Source organism: Acanthaster planci, linkage group LG01 (assembly GCF_054643075.1).
Source record: "Acanthaster planci isolate LZ-2023a linkage group LG01, COTS_SCS, whole genome shotgun sequence".
In the NCBI taxonomy this organism is placed as follows: Eukaryota; Metazoa; Echinodermata; class Asteroidea; order Valvatida; family Acanthasteridae; genus Acanthaster; species Acanthaster planci.
This window is the reverse complement of record NC_141777.1, coordinates 10856280-10875359: the sequence shown is the minus strand read 5'-3', so window position 1 is coordinate 10875359 and position 19080 is coordinate 10856280. Positions and strand designations below refer to the sequence as shown.

The 19080-nt window shown below is 45.1% G+C and overlaps 1 protein-coding gene across 2 annotated transcripts in view; it reads right to left on the bottom strand.

Annotated features, from left to right (window-relative positions):
- Positions 1 to 19080, bottom strand: part of LOC110981383 (acyl-coenzyme A amino acid N-acyltransferase 1-like) — a 39427-nt gene that overhangs the window by 14009 nt on the left and 6338 nt on the right. For both annotated transcript variants that reach the window (XM_022238914.2, XM_022238915.2), the window contains exons 2-4: positions 15354 to 15492; positions 1986 to 2110; positions 617 to 874 (exon numbers count right to left, since the gene is read on the bottom strand). In XM_022238914.2, the coding sequence (XP_022094606.2) occupies positions 617 to 874; positions 1986 to 2110; positions 15354 to 15454 (484 nt within the window). In that variant the 5' untranslated portion in view covers positions 15455 to 15492. The remainder of the gene's footprint in view (positions 1 to 616; positions 875 to 1985; positions 2111 to 15353; positions 15493 to 19080) is intronic.

The window sequence follows — 19080 nt, the reverse complement described above, 5'->3', positions numbered from 1 at the left end:
AGTTCCATCTGTAACACTTGGGAGTCATTAAGGCACAGTACGTATGTTGCATATTTCTCAATGATCAGGGCTCATCTCATCCCATCCCCAAGACAAAGAGAGGGGAAAACTTCAATCCCTTGGGAATTTACATCCAAACTGTTATTCCGAACGTTATTGTATACTAACTCAATAAGGGCAGCGTTAACGGCATGAAATGTCAACTTTTCAGACCCTCCAACCCCGTCCGTACGCATGGCATATGCAGTGGCTCCAACTCCCCTCCTCCCTGATCGTATACTCATTCCACATGTACAATTCCGAAACTCCCGGCAGCTGGTGTTTTTGTCATGAGTAATGTTACAGTTTACTTGTGATGGCCGTGGCATGAGAGGATAAATGGTGGGGTGGATGGTGGAAAATACTAAAGTTGAATTTTGACGCACAAAATTAAAGCTGCTTCTGGTATTTAAGCATGGTGAATGCAACGGCACCACCCCTGCTTCGTGCGTACGCACTTTATGGACCTGCTCATTATGCTCCTGTTAAACGATATGTGGGTGTTTGTATGTCACAGCCTTCAAAGATTAAATAAAGCCTCCATACATGTAATTAATCAAAGACATTGCAAACATACCCTTGGGTTTAAATACAGATCCCCTCAAACGGCCGCAGCGAACTGTGATCCTCTCTACGTCCTGTCCCATGTACCACCTCTTGACTGTTGCAGTGGCCTCCACTTCAGCCGTCTGTAGTGCCTCCGTGTTCAGATGGCCCCGGTGCAATGACAAATGGACAATCATAGGCTTTGTGACATCTTTGACAATGTAGCGGACGCCGAAGCGTTGGCCCGGTGAGGGGCGCATGCTCCAGAACAGGCCCATGGTTTCGGCTCCTAGAAATGAACGGGCAGGTCTGAAACTTGATACCCTGGTTTTCTGTTTTGGTCACTTCAAGGTGGCAGTGTGTCATTTTGTGCAGCTGTGCGGCACATCGTCCACGTTATGGCCAAATCATATTTATCATTACAAAGGACTCATAAATCACATTCTCCCGCTAGCTTTCTGAATAAAAGAGATGAAAACCTTCTCAGGCAAGCCTGTGGGGTCATTTTTAGGTGGTCTCTCACAGATTTTTTTCCACATTGCCAGAATCGGATTCGGGGGAGGGGCCTGGCTCTTTTAATTGGAGGTCAGTAAACTTTCTACTGGGCGCCAGACACGTTGACAATGATAAGAAGCAGCGACTCAGTGGCTTGGCTCACTTTTACAAGAGGGGAGAGGGTATTTTCTTCACAATCATGTAGCAGACACGTGGTAGCAGTGAGTACAAACATATGGGCGCAGCACTTTGCGCACAAACAAATCGGAGTGTAGGTTTGGCCTGCCCTGTTTCAGTGACTGTCCCGATGACTCCATTAGCAAAACCCCCTCTAAATGTAGTATCAGGGATAGTTAGAAGCATTTGGTGGAACGAATATATCACTTGATTTATGGCCATACTGTAGCCGACCTATCTCCTCGGTCTATTTCAAAGCAAACCGGGTGTCAAGATGCAGACAGTCGTAGAGGAGACGGTGTTTATATTCCATAAAAAAATCAGCCAAATGACATCAACAATTTTTGTGTGTGTGAAATGACAGATTGCAGTTAAACTAAGCTAAAAGGCTCCTCCAATTTGGAGTATTATGCATGCATTCATGTATGGTCGACTATTTCCTGACAATTAATTCAGAAAATGGGCAAAATGTGTGGTATACTGAGTGAGACAGATGTTGGACAGCCATCATGCCAGTATGCGTGTCTCTATGGACCGACATGTATGTATATGGTACATGTTCGTGTACTCTGGCAAAGTTGAACATGATTTAACCACGGACCATTTGATTTAACTTTCCTGACGATCGATCTGCATGGATCCATGCTTGCATTAGTTGTTATCATCAAGTAGGAAATGTTTCAGCGGCAAAAGGCAATAGAATGGTTATCAAGCCTTGTAGCTGTTACCTGTATAGGTCCCTCCTAGTGAAATCTGGTCGGGTACTGACACCACACCTGTACTGTCAGCGATGTAATGGGCGTGGCCCTCATACTTCACCACACCACTCGGCATTTCCTGCTTAGAGACAGACCTGACCCCAAAAACATGAAAAGGGAAAAACTGTACTGCAGGTAACATTACACTGATTATATTAAACAACAGCATACCAAATGTCTGGAGAAATAGAACCCAATATGGTATATGTCACTACGGATAGGGCAATTAGTATGACCGAATTGTATGCATGCAAAACTTCTGACGGCTTGGCCAGAGATAAAAGCATGCACTGCAACTATATTGAAAATAACTTTAAGGGAAGGGTGGACATCCGCACCCTACACTCCATCCTCCTTTAGGGCTACTGGTAAGCCTCACCAATTGGTAGGCAGGTGTAAATTATAGTTTGACTGCATAGTCAAATCCCTTTTTAACAGTGGCAACTCAAGTTCAAGCAACGGCTATGATTTGACAAACACCGCCCGAGCCACTGATTATTTGGACAAATTTTATTTAGAGTCATATGAAAATATGACACGATTTCATTGACCTTATAAAATGTGCAAATCGCAACCAGTGGCAAAATATGAGTAACAATTAGATTTTTTAAAAGGCTGGTTTTAAACATAACAGTATTGTGCGAGAAAATTATTAAAAAGCATATGACTTCATGAACTGCATCAGGACTAAACTCTAACCCCATGGTGTAACCATACTTTAAGTCCATCATGTATACACTCATGTACGCGTATGTCAGCTGGATCAGTCGGTAACATTAAAAAATGATGCAAATATGAAATATAATTTAAATTCACGCATCTTTCAGTCAACAGAGCCTGTGTCAGCGGAGCTTAACATCAGTGTCTACTCTATGAAGAAGGCTCTTGATAAACTCTACGTTAGCAAAGCCAAGGGTCTGACGAAATCCCTGCATGTATTCTTCGTGAATTTTCAAATGTTCTTGCTGCTTCTCTTCTTGTTCCTCTCTAACAGTCAGGTTATAGAGGGTGTACCGGTTTTTCCCACGAGCTGCAAGACTGCAGATGTCATCCCCGTACCAAAGATATTTCCGCCCACGTCAGGCCAATTTCACTGTCACCCATTGCTGCCAAAATGTTTCAATCTATAGTACTCGAGCAAGTGTCTAGTAAAATCAAGGACAAAATAGACACGAACCGATTTAGCTGCATTCCTGGGACTGGTAGTACTGATGCACTTGTGGAAATAAAATGTCTACATAGCTGTAGCAAGTTTTAGATAAATTGGATGATTCTGTTTTCATTTGCACTGCTTTTTTTAGCAATTTTTAAATTACGGCTTGGATATTGAAATATTGTATTTTGGGAAAGTGTTTTTAGATTGTATTATGTATCTAAATTCGGTTGCAGATAAAGGTAGTCATAAATCATCGTCATCATGATTAAGTGAAGTCGCTAACCACGAGTGAATGGACTTAATGCATGTAATTATGCTTTAAGAGATGAAGCGTAGTACCAAGACATCCTTATTTGTGATGAATACGGAACTCAAGTATATGTGTGTCTTCCTTATTTTTGCTTTGCAGAATTTGTACTTCCTTAATTTGCATCCTGATAATCAAATTGTCCTTTATGCTGCTTTACGGGTAAAAAAAATGGATTTTGTTCTGTCAGGTGGTTTTTCATCTACCCCTTCCTGGTCTGCTATGGCACTAGCATAACACTTGTATTTTCTTGCCCGATGTAACCTTTATTGAGCTCCCTTTGTATTAGGGAAATTGTGTATTCTTACCTGGGTGACTTTGAAGAAATAGTTGTTCTATTTTAGCTCCAACTATTCAATTTATTGCTTGGTGTCTGTCATAGCCTGTCCATCGCTCCCTTTAAGTAGATGTACTGTTTTCCAGTGCTGGTACTTATGATCCCTTTATTCTTATTCCTTTCTTTCTCATGTGCTGTATCCCATGCTGATCGACCGCCTCTTCCATATCGGTCGGTGCCTTTCGACCGCCACTTCACAGTCTCCAAATAAAAGTTTTCATTCAGCAGTCAAGCCGAACACAAGAGTGTCGCGGGCCAGTTGTTTATAATCCCATACCATTGGACGCTGTGTCCGTGACCGCTTGCACCACAAGTGTCAGAAGTGGGATAGACTGCATCAGTGAGGAGTGAATCGCCTGCCCGGTAGAGGTGGACAGCATAGTCTATATTGCACTTGAAGTAATGGTAGCATCATTCAGGGTGAAAGGACCGGGGGAGGCTAAACCCCTCCAAGTTAGTCTAGTCGACGGAAAATTGCCGTTAGCTACCCTACAAAGCTATTGGATAAATGCAACCGGATTACTGCAAACCAGTGATGAGGAAGACACCATCTTTGCCGTAGTTGATGGTGTGGTGATGCCCCCAGCTGGAGGGTGGACGGGCACAGGGGTGTACAAGCCGATAATAAAGCAGGTGAAACAAGAGGTTGGACTGCCTACTAATCCGTCCATTGTGGTTATGGCCTCAGAGCGAAAGATCCCCACTTTTAGTGGTCAGGAGGATCCCCACAAGAAAGGCATCCACTATGGACGAATATTTGCTATTCAACATGTTGTGAAGCGTTACAATGTACCTGAGGACCAACAGAAACAGGTTTTACTGGATGCACTCAAGGCAGGTCCTAAAGTCGAGGCCAAGGCACAATTTGCTGCAGGGGCCCAAATGGACGAGGCCTTTCGGTGCTTAAAATCATCCTATGGAAAACCTCTCACAACCAGCGAACTGCAGCGGCGGTTTTTAGAGCGTAGACAGGACCTTGGTGAATCTGTGACGGACTTTGCAGTTGCCTTGCAGAAAATCTTCTTGCTTGTCCAAAAGAAGGATCCTGTCCTCTTTAAGGAGCCTGGTAACATCATCCGATATCAATTCGTGGATGGCTTGCGATCAGAGGCATTACGCATCCCCACCCGAGATCTTCTGGACAGGCGTGCAGATATACCTTTTTGTGAACTGAAATACTGGGCCATAAAGAGGGCTGAGAGCGAGCAGCCTTTTGCTGTTGCCGATAAACCGACCTGTGGCCGCCACTGTACAAGCCAGGATGCCGTCCAGAGAAATGGAGTGGGTCATGCAGTCGTTACAGGCCCTCCACCAACCTAAACAACCACCAAGAGCACAGCTGCCTGCTGAGCGCCACCAGCGCTGCTACAACTGCTACAGTGAGGGGCATTTTGCTAGGGAGTGTCCAAGGCCCGTCCAACAATATGGCCCCCGTTTCCCCCGGCCGGCATACGTACCTACGAGTCCGCCTGACCAAGCCGGAGGTTATCCTGTTCAAACTGCTACACAATCTACCCCGCCTTGTGCCCAGCTGCCAGTAAACTACCGCCCTCGGCTGCCAGGAGCCAGTCGGCTAGAGGGGCAACAGCTGGCTCCAAGACCCTCACTCCTCGAGCAGTAGGTAACTGCTATTCTGTTAATGTGCTGTTTGGGACTACTCCGCTAGAGTGCCTACTTGATACCGGATCAGTGGTGACCATTGTCACGGAGGGTTGCTATCATACAATTTTCGAGCCAAACGGGTACCGACCCCAAGACTTCCCATCCAGTTTTCACCTCCATGCTGCAAATGGAGTAAGCACCCCCTACGTTGGCTTCATTGAGGTTGACATCACAGCCTTGGGTGTGACTCTCCCAGACAGATTGGTGCTGGTGATCCGTGAAGCCAGAGAATCCTCCACCGATACCCCAGGAATACTGGGGATTAACTTCCTAGCAGAATGTTGGTCGACAAAAGTTACACCAATGGCAAATGAACACTTAAGGCTACTCCAGTCAAGTAGGGGCAGTGAAGGGATATGGAACAAGGCAATGATGGCAGCAGAAAAGCATGTCAAGTTTGAGAGTATTCTGGGGCCCATCGGCCGGGCTTATCTGCCTCATGACACAACCCTTGCTGTACCGCCGCGACAGGTTGCAGTTTTCCAGGCATCAGCTCAGCCTGGCCCAAATGGGTTGAGTTATTGCGCCGTTTTGGAGCCAGACAGTGCCGCTAACCTGCCACCAGCCATTGGTCTGAAAGGTGCAATCGTCCACGTTGTAAAGGGTAGATTTGCGATTGCCCTTATCAATGAGACAGAACAAGAGGTTACATTACCCCCCCCCCCCACGCATGCATCGGTACAGTACATCACATTGACGAGGTTGAAACCTGCAGGGACGATCCGGAGGAGGTCTTACAGAGGGCCCACGAAGTGGAGTCTGCTTCGGTGAGTGCCAACTGCAGTGAACCAGACTCCGCGATATTAGACGCATTGAACTTGGGAACGACTGACGCCGGAGGAGAAAACAAAGTTCAACTTCTTGCTTCAGAAGTATGCAGAGGTGTTCTCCCAACATGACTTTGACCTTGGATACACTGGTGCAGTGGAACACACGATCGACACTGGAGACACACCACCAATAAAGCAACGCTACCGGTCTCTTCCTCCATCACAGCATAGAGATGTTCGACAACACATCAAGGAGGTGTTGGATGCATGTATAATTCGTGAGAGCAACAGCCCACGGGCCTCCCCTATTGTGGTGGTGAGGAAGAGGGACAAATCCATACATCTATGTGTGGATTATTGCAAGCTTAATGCGATGACGACAAGAAGTTCTTTCCCTCTCCCCGAATTGATGAGTCCCTGCAAGCCTTGGGAGGTTCCAGGTATTTAAGCGTGCTTGATATGACATCCAGCTTTTACCAGGTGGCCATGGCAGAGAAGGACATGGAAACAACAGCTTTTGTCACACCATTTGTTTTGTAGGAGTATGCAAGACTCCCATTCGGGTTGTGCAACAGCTCGGCTGCTTTCCAACGGGTGATGCAGTGCTGCCTCGGGGACCAGGCGCTTTCAAGTTTTCTTATCTACCTCAACGATGTCATCGTGTACAGCGACAGCTTCGATGAGCATCTAGTCCGCCTAGAGCATGTTTTTATCCACCCACAGCAGCATGGCCTGAAGCTGAAGCCACGGAAGTGCGGGTTTTTTAAGAAGGAGGTGAAGTACCAGGGGCATCTCGTCACAGCAAGAGAAGGCGTAAAACCAGACCCCAATAAAATAAGCATTGTGGAAGGATGGCCAGAAACTACCAACATTACTCAGCTACGCTCATTCTTGGGTTTCGCAGGTTTCTTTCGTACGTTTGTCCGGGGATTCTACACTGTTGCAGAACCCCTCCTGCGATACTTGAAGAGGACTACTACAAAGGGAAAGGCTAACATAGGGAAGAAGAATATATCCTTGGACAAGCCAGCCCGTGCGGCGTTTCAAGCACTCAAACAGAAACTAGTGGGAAGCCCAGTTCTGAAGTTTGCAGATTTCTCGCTCCCTTTCATAGTGGAGACCGATGCCAGTACTTGTGGGCTAGGAGCAGTGTTGTCGCAGCAACAGGCCGATGGATCAAAGGCAGTGATAGCATATGCTTCCAGAACCTTGAGGCGTGCAGAACGACAAGGCAGGAATTACAATGTACTCGGCTTTCAAGCTGGAACTTTTGGCCATTCGCTGTGCCATTTGTCAAGCTTTCTGCTACTTTGTTACTGGAAACAAAACCATCATACTCACAGACCACAACCCTCTGAGGTATCTCGACACAGCAAACCAGAGAGTAACGGAGCTCCAATGGGTACAGTGGTTGTTGTCCTTCGATTTCAAGCTGGACTAACGACCAGGGAAGAATAACCGTGCAGCTGATGCCCTGTCTCGACTTCAAACAGCAGGCAGCCATGGACCGGATGACGGTGACATGGCTCTTGAGTTTAAGCCGTCTCTGCTGTTGTTGGCAAAGGGGAGGGAGCCACTTCCCCTGGTGCTGTGCCCCCAGATTCGGTTGACTGAGTGTAATGGGAGCCTCAGCCTGCCTGGTTATACTCTACAGGAGTTGCGACGATTGCAGCTTGATGACATAGTTCTCTGTCGGGTGATAATGTATCTTAGGAGGGGGCAGAAACCCACTGCAGGGGAGAGGAGAATAGAAACCGCCGAACCGTCAAAAAGCTCTTAAAACACTGGGATCAATACTTTGTCCAGGATGGGGTTCTCTTCCGTCAGTGGACACCCCGTGATGGTCCACCAGGAAAACGGACAGTTGTCCCAGCAAGTCTTGTTGGTACGGTTTTGGGGAGTTCCACGACGATGGGGGACACTTTGGAGCCAAGTGCACACTGCGGCTGATAAGGCCCCTCTTCTTTTGGCTTAAGATGGAGGCCGCAGTTAAGACCTGGTGCGACAGGTGCAAAGTGCGGAATAAGCAAACCACCGAGCAGACACACTAGGCCTCCCATGGGGACACTACGTACCACGGCCCCTTTGGAAGTGCTCGCTGTAGACTTTACAGTGTTGGAGCCGTCATCTGGTGAATACGAGGATGTCCCTATACTAACTGACGTCTTCACCAAGTACTCTTGGGCCATACCCAGCAGAAACCAGCGAGCCGAGACTGCGGCTAAAGCCTTGGCTAAACACGTCATAGTCCCGTTTGGCGCGCCTCCGCATACACTCCGACAGTGGCAAATGCTTCGAGGCAAAGGTGATCAAAGAACTCTGTGATCTGTATGGTACTGGCCACTCGCATACTACTCCCATCATCCCCAAGGGAATGGACAGTGCGAGCGGTTCAATAGAACGCTGCACAACCTCCTCGTCACACTCCCTACCGCGAAGAAGACCAGATGGACAGACAGTCTCCCGCCATCTCATCGCACTATACAACAATACCACCCACTCCTCAACTGGTTATGATCCAGCATTCCTGATGTTTGGAAGGACGCAACGCCTTCCTCCACACCTTTCGCTCGGTGTGGATCTCCCTCAGGTGTATGGCGAAACCCCACACCAGTACGTGCAGAAGCATTGCAGGCAAATGGCGAAGGTTCGGGGGGTGGCCACCGCCAACTCAGACAAGAGTGCTGCTGTGAGGAAAGCCTCCAACGACAAGGACATCTTTGAACGCCCACTTAGTCGAAGCGAGTATGGCCTAGTCCGGGATCGATCACATCGGGGCAGAACTAAGACACAGGACTACTGGGAACCCGAGCCCCACTTGGTAGCGGAGTGCCCATATGAGGGTCAACCAGTCTATAAGGTCCAGTACCGCAATTCATATGGCCGAGAAAAGGTCCTTCATCGCATGGAGCTGAAACACTGCCCATGGGATGTCTACTTCAGAAATTTTGAAGCCCCAACCGACCAGACGTCAGAGTCTGACTCTACAAGTTACTCCACACTGAGTAGTGTCAACCGATGGGGGGGGGGGGTGCCGCGTTTTGTGGGCACCAAAAGCTGATTAAGTTAGCGGTGCTGCTGCAGCACCACGAACCTCAGATGGCCTACCTCCTGGTGGTTCACCTGCAGTCGGTCCTGGGCAAGACGACACGGTTGCTGGAGTAAGTTTGGACACATACGGCATGACGCCCCCCCGAAGGCAACCCCAGTCTCTCATTGTAATGTGGATGTGCAGACAAACCTCCCAGAGCCAGAGTCAAACACCATTCAGCGAGGCACAACTGACCCAGTCACAACTGATATAGCCACCACTGGAACTCAGAGACCACCCAGACGTTCTCGCCGTTTGACTAAGGGCCGACCACCCATGAGGTACCAGTCAAGTGTTTTCCATCTACTTGACCAAGTCAAGCAGCTAGTCAACAACGAATCAGAGTCGGACTCCCCTGACACCGAGTGACAGCTATTCCAGGACTCATCCCTACTTCTTGCTGCTGGTTTGTGGTACATGAATTCGGCAAATAATCTGTTTGTTAAAATGTGTAGTATGTTGAAAACTCTGGGGTTCCGTTTCAACCCTTTCGAAATGATGTAACTTGAAATCCAGGTTTAGTAGTTAGTGGTTACTTTTGACCTGTTATAAACAGTTTTGGTACTAACCTCCTTGTTAAAGTTCATACTGTGTTGAACGCTGTTAGGGTTTCATTACAACTTCTTTGTGGTTGCCTTTGCCCTATAAAAAGGGTTTTGTACACATTGCCCTGTTTTTGCTCGACAGTCCTCGAGGGCGACGACACATCGCTGTTGGACGATTGTAGGGAGCGAGGATGTGAAATTATTACACATAACCCAGCACTTGTGCCAGTTTCTCCCTTTTCTGTGTATAAAGAAAACCCACCTTGGACCGCTGTTGATATCTATTGATGTACAGTGTCCGCATTTTATGGTGAGTCTGAAGGGCGCCACCGTGCAACGTAGGCGGGTCCTGCTGATCTACCGCCTCTGTCATATCAGTCGGTGCCTTTCGACCGCCACTCCATAGGTAACAATTTTTCAGTTTTCTTTTCGTATGAGTGAAATATTTCATATGCCCTTAGAGCGGAGAGCCAAGGGAATAATTGTGATAGTTTAGATTAGGCAAACTGTTGCATTTTCCCTGCCATTTGGGAGCTTGCATTTTATGAACTTTGACCAAGATGGCGACCTAGTGGCCTTGTTATGGGGACCTCTCGGTTTAGAATTGATGTAACTTTTCCTAGTTATTACATTCGCCAGCAATCTGGAGTTGACATGATGGTCTTGCATTTCATTATTTTTTTTTCATGAGGCATTGTAGTGAGACGTCAGACCGGAACACTGTTGTCTTTTAAAGCAAAGTCCGAGATTTTTATGTTAATTCATTGCTTGGGTATGTGTACTATATAACGCCCTCATATATTGTTCAGTGAAGTCGCTAACCATGAGTGAATGGACTTAATGTATATAATTATGCTTTAAGAGATGAAGCGTAGAACCAAGACACCCTTATTTGTGATGAATACGGAACTCAAGTATATATGTGTCTCCCTTATTTTTGCTCTGCAGAATTTTGCACATCCTTAATTTGCATTCTGAGATCAAATTGTCCTTTATGCTGCTTTAACGGGTAAAAAAAAATATGCATTTTGTTCTGTCAGGTGGTTTTTCATCTACCCCTTCCTGGTCTGCTATGGTACTAGCATAACACCTATTATTCTTGCCCGATGTGACCTTTATTGAGCTCCCTTTGTATTAGAGAAATTCTCTTACCTGGGTGACTTTGAAGAAATAGTTGTTCTATTTTAGCTCCAACTATTCGATTTATTGCTTGGTATCTGTCATAGCCTGTCCATCGCTCCCATTAAGTAGATGTACTGTTTTCCAGTGGTGGCATTAGGCCACCTTATTATGTACTTATGATCCCTTTATTCTTATTCCTTTCTTTCTCATGTGCTGTATCCCATGCTGATAGACCGCCTCTGTCATATATAATGTCCGAATATAAGTTTTCATTCAGCAGTCAAGCCGAACCCAAGAGTGTCGCAGGCCAGTTGTTAATAATCCCATACCATTGGACACTGTGTCCGTGACTGCCTCCACCACATTTCCACGCGTTAAGCATGCGATTTACACATTAGGTTCAAAGAATCAATGGTAATTCAAATGACATGGCCAAGGATGGGTATAAAACCCTTGCTGGACAGTCTTGGTTCCAAGACCTAGTCGTACTTTGGTGTTTCTGACCCGTTGCCACAACTGCATTCCCAGGATGCGTGGCAAGCATCTGTTTGTAGTACGTCTCCAAGGTGTGAATCTGTGATCGGTACGGAGTCCAGGCCTCACAGCCGTACAGAGGATGGACACGCAGACTGCATTGAAGACCGCTGTCTTTGTTCCGAAGGTTAATTTTCGACGACTCCAAGCCCAAATATGTGCACATCAGTCTGGAGTCTTCGACTAACAGTGCGCTGATGACACAGTCCTCGTCAGGCACTCTCATGAAAACCTACAGTAGTCACTGGACGTGCTACTATACTCGCGTGCGGGCCTGGCTAACTGTGACAAGACTGGGGTGCTGCAGCGGCTCCTTGGCAACCGGCGTGCCCGCTCCACTTTCGCCGTGCGGGAGCAGGAGCTAAAAAAATAGCGACACCTTTGTCTACATTGAAACGGAATTGTCTGACAATCTTGACCACCAGATGGAAATCCATTGTAATATCTGCTGTGCTGCGTCAGCGTTAGTAGGCTCTCCTGTCGAGTCTTCTTCAATCATAGGCTAAAGAGGCTGCCGTCCAGTCTCTATCTGACTTGATGATGCCACAGTCCGCATAGCCTTCTAGCTCTAGGTGGGTATATATCACACGCATCACTGATGCCAGGAATAGGATAAATAGGACTGGAGCGAGTCCACAGACCTGTTTCACTCTAACAGCGACTTGAAATGGTGCCAACAGCTCCCTAGAGTACTACACCGGAGCAACCACATCGTCACGGAAAGCACGCAGCACGGCAGTGAACCTCGGAGGACAGCAAACCTTGTGCATGATGCCCCGCAGTAATTCAAGGTTAACAATGTCGAATGCCTGTGATCGATGATATGAAGGCGGCGTACAATTCGTGGTGCTACTCCCGGCATTTTCCTGTATTTGGCGCATGACGAAGATCATGTCCACAGTCGAGCGTCTGTGGCGAAAGCCGCACTGAGACTCGGGGAGGACATTGTCCCCTAAACGGAATATGATTTTTAAAACAAATGACGGTGGTCATTAAAAATCACACAAACCCAACAAAGTAACACTTGGGCACCGTTTTGATTGATCATTAAAAAGAGATTAAAAATTGAAAGTTTAATTTCAATGACTTTAATTTAACTAAGTTTCCCAGCACATTGAAAGCATCATTCAACTTAAATAATTTGGAGAAAAGTAACAGAAAAAAATGGGCTTTTGCAATCTGTCAAAAGCATGAAAAGTAACTTTCAAAGCAATTAAACAACATCAAACAAAACTAAATGAATCTACACAAAAACAAATAAAATAAAAAGACGAATTGCTTCCTCAAATCCAAGTTGTGCCCAAAGCCCAAACCCTGCGTTTGAGCCAATTTGAGGAAGAAGTGGCACACAGTTTAAGGTATACATTGACACATAATGGTGAGTGTGCTTGACAGTGTGCGTGGCCGGCAGCTTTAGGTAGAGTTAGGGAAAAGTCTTGGCCTTCAGCGCTGTCTCGGCTAGCCTCAGGTCCAAGTCACTGTACTTGAGGTGGTCAAGCACTCCCCACCGTGTCAATGTGGCACTCTACTGAATCTTGAAATTCTAAGCCTTATATATATGTACACACTACTTCACAGGAAACTTAACGAAAGCAAATACCAAAGAGCTTAAATGCAACATGTGTTGGGCAAACATTGAGACGCCAGACTTACCATTCAGGTGTATGTGCAGTAGCATAAAGTTACATTCTTTCAACACTGGACAGGTTGCCTGCCAACAAACATAATTAAGCAAACTATGGGACGGAGAGAACCCGCCCGCCTTTTAGTTGGTCATTGTTATTCTGGTATCTCAAGAATTCTTTTCAGGCATCTTGGGGGATGTGTTACGTGACAATAGGCTGGAGTGTCTATTGGACTTGTGGGGGGTACCCCTCTGTCCTATTACGTGCCTGGCATACCAAGAACCACAAGTTGAAAAAGGTCTTACACACTAAAGAGAAAATAATGAAGTAAAACAACTTGGTGTAGTTTGGGCTATTGTCACCAAGGCTAAGACTTTCCCAGCGGTGGATAGCAACGATATGCCACGATATGCCACGACTGTTGCCGCTTACAGTCTTGTCGCCCTTTCGTTTGTACATGTAGGCAATATTGGCATCCTTCCAGGACTGAGGCACGGCTCCGGCTTCCCAGCAAGCATTCAATAGACTATGGTGCTCAGCTACAAGGGCAGGCCACTGATACACTGGATAGGCAGCTCAGCAATAACTACCTATGTGTGAATTGAAGTGATTGCGCAGCCATCTTAGAATATTCAATACAATGACCTCCAACTTCAGCCATTAACTAAGTGCATTTATGCATGGCGCTAACGTCGGTGACTTGGAAACTGCCTCTGTATTGTATAGCCTAAGATTGTCGTGCAGTCTCTTAAACTCGCGGAGCAGAGCTGCCTATCCAGTTTATAGAGCAGTGGGGCAGGCCTACTGTATTGCAGCTCGATCGGCACTTGATCAGGTACTAGCCGGTGTTCGGTAGACGCTTCAGCTCCACGCATCACACGCGGAGACAGTCACGACGGTGAGCAGGGGTGCATCCAAGTCGTCTTATTTGGTTGTTCGGACCGTGCTCTGAACAGAGAGACAATATGCCGTTGCAATTGAGATTTCCCACTCCGGGTGCACCAAGGACACCCTCCCACACAGGGGAGTCACAGCCGACTCGAGCGCTAAAGTCATCAACGAGGACAACTTTGTCCTTGGTTTTGATGCGTCGCAGCTGCTCACCCAGTTGCTGGTAAAACCCCCAGCTCCTTCACTGCTTCCTCAGAAACAAGCATCAGGGCATAAGCGCCTAGCATTGTTAGTGAATCACCCTTAGCCAGCGGCAATCTCCAAGTCGTTCCACAAAGACGACAAACCCGTACAGGAAAAGCTTCGTACACAATGTGTGTTCAGCTTTATCCGGGCACGCTTCACTGTGTGTGCGCAGCATGCTGCTGTACAGTACGCACGGAGCTGGAGACTGGGAACCATACGACCATTTTTGTGTGCCTGCTATCGTTCTCTGTGTCGGCAGTAGTCTGGTTCATATGTTTAGCGTGTCTACAAAATATGAAAATTTCCGATTAGTCTTTGGTGTTTATTATAAGGTGTCTACCGGCGGTGGGGAAGTTGATTTCCTCTCTTCCGAAGCCAGTTTTTACCGGCCTTGAAGGCTTCAGCTACCCGTTTCATAGTATTATTCAGGTCTTTTCTGAACAGCATATCAGAGACGGGAGAATTGTGGGAGCATAGACCCCGATACATTGGTTTGAGTAACATCTTCCTTCCTCTCTTCGATTCATGCTTAGCTTGTAAGAGGCATTTCCTGCAATGGATTTGCCATGTGAGGCAAGTTCTTTTACCTTGTCGATATTCACAAGTTGTCCCGACTTAGTTGCGTTACGCAGTTCGGTAAGTATATTGCACGTCCGGCAGGAAGGGTGGCATCATGCACCAGAGATTTCAGCATGTCTTGCATGATATTTACAGAAGCTGACAACTTCTGTATACCCTCAGCATTAGCCTGCAGTTGAGGATCGAAATCTCAGTGAGAACTAGGCTTACTTTGGCCTGGTTGAAGCGACCTGGCGTTGTCTTCCTCAGAATCAGTGACCATAGGGCAATGTAGGAGCTCCGACTGTTAAACTCCTTTTTTCCGCAATGCGTGTCAATGAAGAAAAGATGCTGACTCCTTCCAACATAGGTTTACATGCCCATCCTAGACCACTTCATTTGAACCTATTGTGTGAATCGCATGCCTAACGCGTGGAAATTAAGTAATGCAAACCCTCTGAACCCTTCTCCGAAGTGTTATGTAATAAAGTTACCTAATAGTCACAAAGCTATTAGCTTCCAGTCCAGTCGCTCTTATGGTCACCTTACTGTCCACCAGGGATGAGGGTGGGGTCACGGAAAGGAGTCTATGCATGCTGGTGTACAGAGGGATCCACTGGGGCCACGGATATTCTAAGAGTAAAGAAAAAGACAATTCATTTCATTAATTAACAGTTTGGGGTCGATTTGACTCTTTCCAATGAGTCGTTTAGGCTAACCATCTCGCTAATGATTCGTCGTGTCCAGCCAAAGACAAAACTTGTAACAAATGTGGTGAAATGGGACATATTGCCGTTGTCTGTCGATCGTCTACAGTGGTTAGAAGCGGGAATCAAGACCGAAGGACTGGTAGACAAGATCACCAAATTGGAGATGACTGTGACGAAGAGGATTTCGTGCAAGTGCTGAAGATCGACGATCCTGTGCAGAGTTCTGATCCTGTACGATGCAAGGCCGTGGTAAACGGTGTACCTATTTCATTCATGGTAGAATCATGGTCTGGTGTTTCTATTTTGACACGGAAAACATTTGACGAAATTAATATTTTCTGATTGACGCATTACCATCTCCATTTGAACATCAAACGCTTTCATCATTTACGAAGCATTCAATAAAGATTTTTAGATGTTTTGAATGCATTGTCAAGTATGACAACTATGCATCTACAATGAATATGAATGTTGTCGAGCAAGGTACAGATATAATGGGAAGAGATTTGATGAAGGCATTACATATTAATATTGACGGTGGTACTTTATCATGTAACGAAGTAAGTGAACCTGTAGTTGATACGAAACAGTCAATCGAAACTGAAATTACTGCCGAATGTAGTGAGTTGTTTGATCAGTCAGAAGCGCTTCCTAGTGTCAAAGGTTTCGTTCACAAGGTTAAAGTTGATAGGAATGTGCAACCAGTAAGTCAAAAGTTACGCCGATTACCTTTGAAGTAAGGGAGGAGGTTTCTGCGAAGTTAAAGGAACTTGAAAAGCAAGGTGTTGTAGAAAGAATTGATTCATCAGAGTGGGTTTCGCCCATAGTAGTTGCATATAAAAAATCTGGAGATGTGGGAATTTGTGTAGACCTAAGACAGGTGAACAAAGCTGTTGTACCTGATAAGTATCCTTTGCCAAAAATCGATGACATACTCTGTGAATTGAGAAATTCGACTGTCTTTTCACAGCTAGATTTAACTGCTGTCTACCACCAACTAATGCTGCATGAAGAATCTAGACCACTTACTGCATTTTTGACACATGAAGGTTTATTTCAGTACAAACGAGTGTGCTTTGGTTTGTCGTCGGCTCCATCAGCATTTCAGAAAATGATGAGCATTGTACTGAATGGATTGAAAGGAATTCAGTGTTATTTGGATGATGTTATTGTGTATGGTAAAACTCGGGCAGAACATGATGAAAATTTGAAGGATGTTTGCAGAAGACTACAAAAGTATGGCATTAGACTCAACTTGGAAAAGTGTGCATTTTCTAAATCTAGCCTGAAATTTTTGGGCCATACCATTAGCGCAAAAGGTGTGCAACCAGACAATAAATTCCAAGCAATTGTCAAGGCTCAAGTTCCATTTGACAAGAAATCACTATTACCTTTCTTGGGACTTGAAAGATATTTTGCAAAATACATTCCTCAATTTGCAACTATTGGTGAACCATTAAGATCTCTGATTAAAAGCGAGACTAAATTTGCTTGGTCTGCTGTTGCTCAAGAGAGTTTTGACAAAGTGAAGTCAGAATTGAGATTGGGTACGAGTTAGAAGAACTGGTATTGTACCTAAAGGTGAATTACAGTACTGTGAACCCATTCAAATTGTAAGGAAACTGAGCACTGGTACGTATCAAACAAGTAACGGGAGAAAATGGAACGTGAATAAGTTGATTTTGGCTAAGCCAACCAGTGAACCCATTAACGATCCAGTAGTTAGTGATTTTGTTCCATTTGAAGAAAGTCGGGACAAGGAAGAAAAATCAACTGATTCTCTTGATAAGAAAAACATAAAGATGTACCAGAGGTTAAGGGAAATGAACTAAGACATAGTAAGAGGGTGAAACAGTTACCTGTGTGGTCCAAGGATTATTTCATATATTAGATATGACGAAATGTTAATGTTAAAATTAATGTTGATTGCAAGTTATGTGCTGAGAATTGTGTAACTCGTTAATAGTAAAGTTTGTAGATGATATTTAAGTTTTCCATTTGTATTGATTAATCTACGCTGTTGAAATTACGTTGAAATTGAAAAAAGAGGAAAATGTGGTATTGTGTGATTTAAATAAGTACATGTTATAGAGAGGTACACTCACCTGACAAATTCCTGAAATTGTTATGTAGCTAACTAAGATGCTGAATGGACATTGGTTCCGTTCATTGCTTTACAGTTAAATTGTTTAAGTAGTGTAGTGTGTGTATACAAGGGTGTGTCTTGTAATGAAAGGTTGTTGAAGTCTTACACAACCAGTTTTGCGTTTGTTCCGCGCTTTTGGTTGTTATCACTTGCTTCTACGTTATAACAGGGAGGCATGAAAAAGCAGTCCAACTGGTGAGTTGAAAGTTTAAATAGACATCTTCCCATTCATTCATGTTACATGTAATTACTTGTATGAACTTTAAGAATTATCCCACAGCAACGTATGATTGTTCAGAAACTAATAATTTTATTGTCCATAATTGGAAATTTGTTTCACACATGAGGTGAATTGAATTTTGTTCAATTGACTCTAAAGTGATGAGCTTTATATTGCGGTGAATATCCAAGCAGAATCCGGCTCTATTACAACTAAAATTTTCAAACTAAGGGAAAATTAAACCTTCATAACATTGTGTAGACTTTCAAAGGTAGGTAATTTCAGAAATATGATTTTCGGAGCTGTTTTCTTAAGGCTGCTCCATTTCCTTCAGGTTTGCGAGATTGCAAAAACAAATTAACAGGTAACAGTCAAATACCTCTTGAGAACCAGAGTGTGTTATCAATGATAAAATATTCTTTTATACATAATGAGTTTTATACTTGTAAATAACATTCTTTTTATGAATACATGGACCATTCCTGGTAAGTCAGGTAATATGGTACACATTATAGTAAGGGAATCGTTGTCCTACATAGCTTAAAACCTGTAAGAAAGAAACAAAATTTTATGTAAGTTACTGGTTATTTATTTTCTCTAACTTTCAGAGAGTTATTCGTTATCATCCTCGTTGAATGTCGTTTTTTTAAAAATACCTTTGATGCACCCTAGTAAAAACTTGTACATTGGAACTAGCTGCTCCCCCCAATCCTTATTTCTGAGTGGATCTGCTTGGTAAGACTTTGCGTAGTCGGTAACAGTCTCATCAGGAGCAAGGTTGTGGCTGGGTGTGTAATTACGAAGAAAAGAGGGTACTATTGTCTGAGCGAATGGACTGAGCTTGGTCAGCTTCTCAGGAGTTGTGCCCATACTTGGAGCTGCTTTATCGTCGGTCAGACGGAAGAATCTGATAATTGCCCTAAATCTACTGCGAGACAACGGCTGTCAGATAGAGGGCACTGTGTACAATGTCCAAGATGCTCACGTACATGTACATGTTGTAGTGAGGCCGCTTGTTGATATCCATACACACAGTGACCAGTAGCGCTTCAAAGGCCATAGATCATTTCCGGAATAGTTGTTGGAGACCAACGACTTTAGTTGCCAGGTGACAATTGGTTTCAGTAACCAGTAGCTCCCTCACA